This window comes from Eutrema salsugineum, unplaced genomic scaffold, assembly GCF_000478725.1.
Source record: "Eutrema salsugineum unplaced genomic scaffold, Eutsalg1_0 scaffold_4, whole genome shotgun sequence".
NCBI lineage: Eukaryota > Viridiplantae > Streptophyta > Magnoliopsida > Brassicales > Brassicaceae > Eutrema > Eutrema salsugineum.
The window spans coordinates 8,779,172-8,782,753 of NW_006256686.1; the positions used below are offsets into that span (position 1 = coordinate 8,779,172).

A 3,582-nucleotide genomic window follows, 5' to 3' on the forward strand; every position below is an offset into this window, starting at 1 on the left:
CACACAAAGAGAGAACGCAAATATAGAATTCGTAAGTCTACCAAACTTATCATGTCTACCAAACAAGAAAGCAACTATAATATAAAATCTACCAAACCCGGGAGCAACTACAGTATATAACTCTACCACATACGACCACAAGTCTACCACACATGATATAAATAAACCAACAATACATAAATCTACCAATACAATATCAACATTAACTCTACCAACAATATTACCACACAATGAAACGAAAACAAATCTACCTCACATAGAAAAGAACTCCGTTAAACACAATAAATCTACCGTTAAGCATATACAAATCGAACAACTGCAACCAACTGCTGAAAGTCTACCAAAAAGAAATTAAAACCGAACCACTACAAACAGAAATTGGTCACCGGAAATCGTCTGGGCTCAGTATAAACCGTTCTCGAAAGACGGAACCCGCCGATAATACTTCCCTGAAAAAAAAAGCAAAGGGTTACGATTTCTGGGTAAAGGGTTTTCGACTACGAACGAAAAGATGGAGTTCTCTTCCGACGTTAGCGCGAAACCACCATTGAAACCCAAACACAACCGTCGCGAGTAAAACCCAAACACAACCTTCGCGAAAACCGAAGTCAAAACTTGTTCGCGACGAGAAACTAACCCAGACGTCAAGACTTACGAGATGAGTGGCCGAAAAGCTTTCGTCGCCGCCGAAATCGTCTCCTTCGTCGCGAAATCGCCGAAATCGTCTCCTTCGGCGCCAAATCGCCTTTACAGTCGCCGCCGGAGGAGATTAGGGTTTCAGTTTCTATTTTTATGTTTTTGTATTTTCGATTTTCGATTATAAGTAATTAAAACGATTATGATTTCTTTTTTTTTTTGTAAAATGTTTTTTTTAAGGTTTTTTAAAATCGAATGGCAATCTGGTAAAAATATTCATTATTTGGACAAAATGGTATAACACCAACTTTCTAAGGTTAGTCTAGTAAGCTGATGAATATGTTAGGCTAAGTTTGTCAATACATTAACCTTAAAGGTTAGTCTGAGGAATTTTCACTATTAGTATATTACTTGCGCTTTTTATTTCCTCGCCGACGTCTGAACACTACACTTATTCCAAACCAATGATTTGGACTGATGTTGATATTCGGAAAAATTGGCTACACACATGAAAATTCACAACCATATGTTACCAATCGTTGAATGAATGTTCATGACGTCAGTGGTACTATACAGAAAATTATATTTATATTTACGTATAGAATTGAAAAACTTGGATGAATTTGAGCGGTTTACTTTCAATGGTGAATTACTCAAGTACCCTCCAAACCAAAGTTTATTAATAATTTGACATATTTTTATTTTTTATGCTAGATTAACTTCGTATACCGATCTTACTCTTTTGGGCTTTGTTGAAAAAAACATTATTACGAAAATACCATTATTTTTTATATGCCACGTAAGCAAAAAGTAACGCGGCATTATGCATAAGTCTACCTTTATTTGTAGCAGACTTGTTTAAATTTGCTCAACGCAAATTTTTGTTGGTAGATTTATTTGAGAGTTGGTAGATTTGTTGAACCTTAGTAGACTTGTTTTAGTAGACATATTTTTATAGCATAGTAGACTTATTTTTGATTGGTAGACATATTTGTTGTTGGTAAATTTATTATCTTTAATGATAGACTTATGAAAATATCGTTGACTTATAGTAAGTGTTTAATTTTTTGGTAGATTTAAATAGTAATGGCGACAGATTTATTTGTAATGTGACATATTTATTTAGTTTGATGTACAGTAGACTTATTTTGTTTAATAGACTTATTGCTATTAATAGTAACTTTATCACGAGTTGGTAGATTTATTAGTATGTATGGTAGATTTAAAACAGTCGTATTTTAGATAATAATGTGGTAGATTTAATTATAAGTATGGTAGATTTATAAAATTTTGGTAGATTTAATATTTGTGATTTACAATACTAGACTTATTTATATTTTGTGGTAGACATGTTATTTGAATTAACATATGCAGTAGACTTATTTAATATTTCATGGTAGACATATTTTTGTAGCATTTGTAGTAGACTTATTTATATTTTATGGTAGACATTTTATTTGAATAACCACTTGTAGTATACTTATTTATATTTTATAGTAGACAAATTATTTGAAGTAGCATTTGTAATAGACTTATTCACATGTTTCGTAAGCAGATCAGGGTTGAAGATGCCAAACTTTTGGCTGTGCAAGTTATTGACGCAGATCAGTCAGAGGTTATTGGCACAACTTCTGCCCATGTTGTCAATTTGAAGGAAAAAACATGTACCTGCCGTCGGTTTGATCTTGATAAAATCCCTTGTGTACATGTCATAGCCGCTGCAGAAGCAAGAAAAACTTCACGAATCTCCCTATGCCATCCTTACTACCAAACAAATTACTTGCAACATGCTTACGCAGGAAGTGTAATGCCAAGAGATATAGCACTACCAGTGCCAGAAGAAGTGGCTAACAAAATTTGTCATCCTCCTTTCGTTCGCCATCCTCCAGGCAGACCAAAGAAGACACGCATTAAGAGTGCATTCGAGATCGCGACAGCGAACAAACGTTCAAGACAGATGCCTAAATGCTCTACTTGTGGTAAAAGTGGACATAATCGCATCACATGTAAAGCATAAATTTTCTACTCTCTTGTGAGAATCGGTTTGTTAGACTTGTAACACTTGCTTCATTTTTGTACTCTCTTCTAGTACTTGTATCGTCGTACTTTTTTTTTAAAATTGTTGTCGACCTAATTGATGCAAAATATTCCAATAATTAACCGTTTTAACATTAAATATACCCAATGTTCAAAATATCGCTAGGCGTTAGTCGGGCGGTGAGGGTGCGCCTAGCGCCTAGAAGAATAATCGGAAATTAATCGGTGATTAGTTTTAGGGTATTTATTTAAATATATTGGTCATATATTATTTATTGTCATGAAAACTATACGTATGAACCTGGTGCAGTGGCAGTATTGAGTTTTGCTGTCTTAGAGGTCGTGGGTTCAAAGCTCAGTTAGCTTTTTGTGTTTTTTTATAAGGTTTTAGTTTAATGAAGGGTATAATAGTCAATTTCTTATCATCTTCTTCTTCAAAGTTCTGCGATCTGTAACCCTAAACGGCGGCTTCCATGATTTCATCATTCTCTTTTCGTTTTTTTTTCTAATGTTTGTACCATTAAACTAAAAAATCTAGCAAAGAATATGAGATTTTTAAAGGAAAACGAACAAAATTGAGTTTTGTTTTTCATTTTCTGAGTTTTTTACCGATTAGGTTGTAATCGCCACGGTCAGTCTCCGACTACCGCCTAGGCATCCGATTAATCAGAGAAATCAGCGATTTTTCGAACATGGAATATACCAAACTTTCAAAGGACCAACATCATGCCAAAAAAAATCATGGTCATTTGAAAGTCTAGTTCATCAACATGTCCTAAAAGAATCCGCCATAGAAGTCTTCCGTCGTTAGGGGTCAACGTACAAAACAATGAAAGTCTACCTTCGTCAGGGTTAGACATAACAAGTCTACCGTCATAACTGTTTGATATACAGTTAATTGGTTGGTAA

At 34.3% G+C, this 3,582-nt stretch overlaps 1 protein-coding gene across 1 annotated transcript; it reads left to right on the top strand.

Moving 5' to 3' along the window:
• Nucleotides 1-2,176: 2,176 nt before the first annotated feature.
• On the top strand, nt 2,177-2,653 carry LOC112084465. Its single transcript, XM_024153603.1, has one exon. The coding sequence runs from the start codon at nt 2,177-2,179 to the stop codon at nt 2,651-2,653; it is 477 nt and encodes a 158-aa protein (XP_024009371.1).
• The last annotated feature ends 929 nt before the right edge of the window (nt 2,654-3,582 follow it).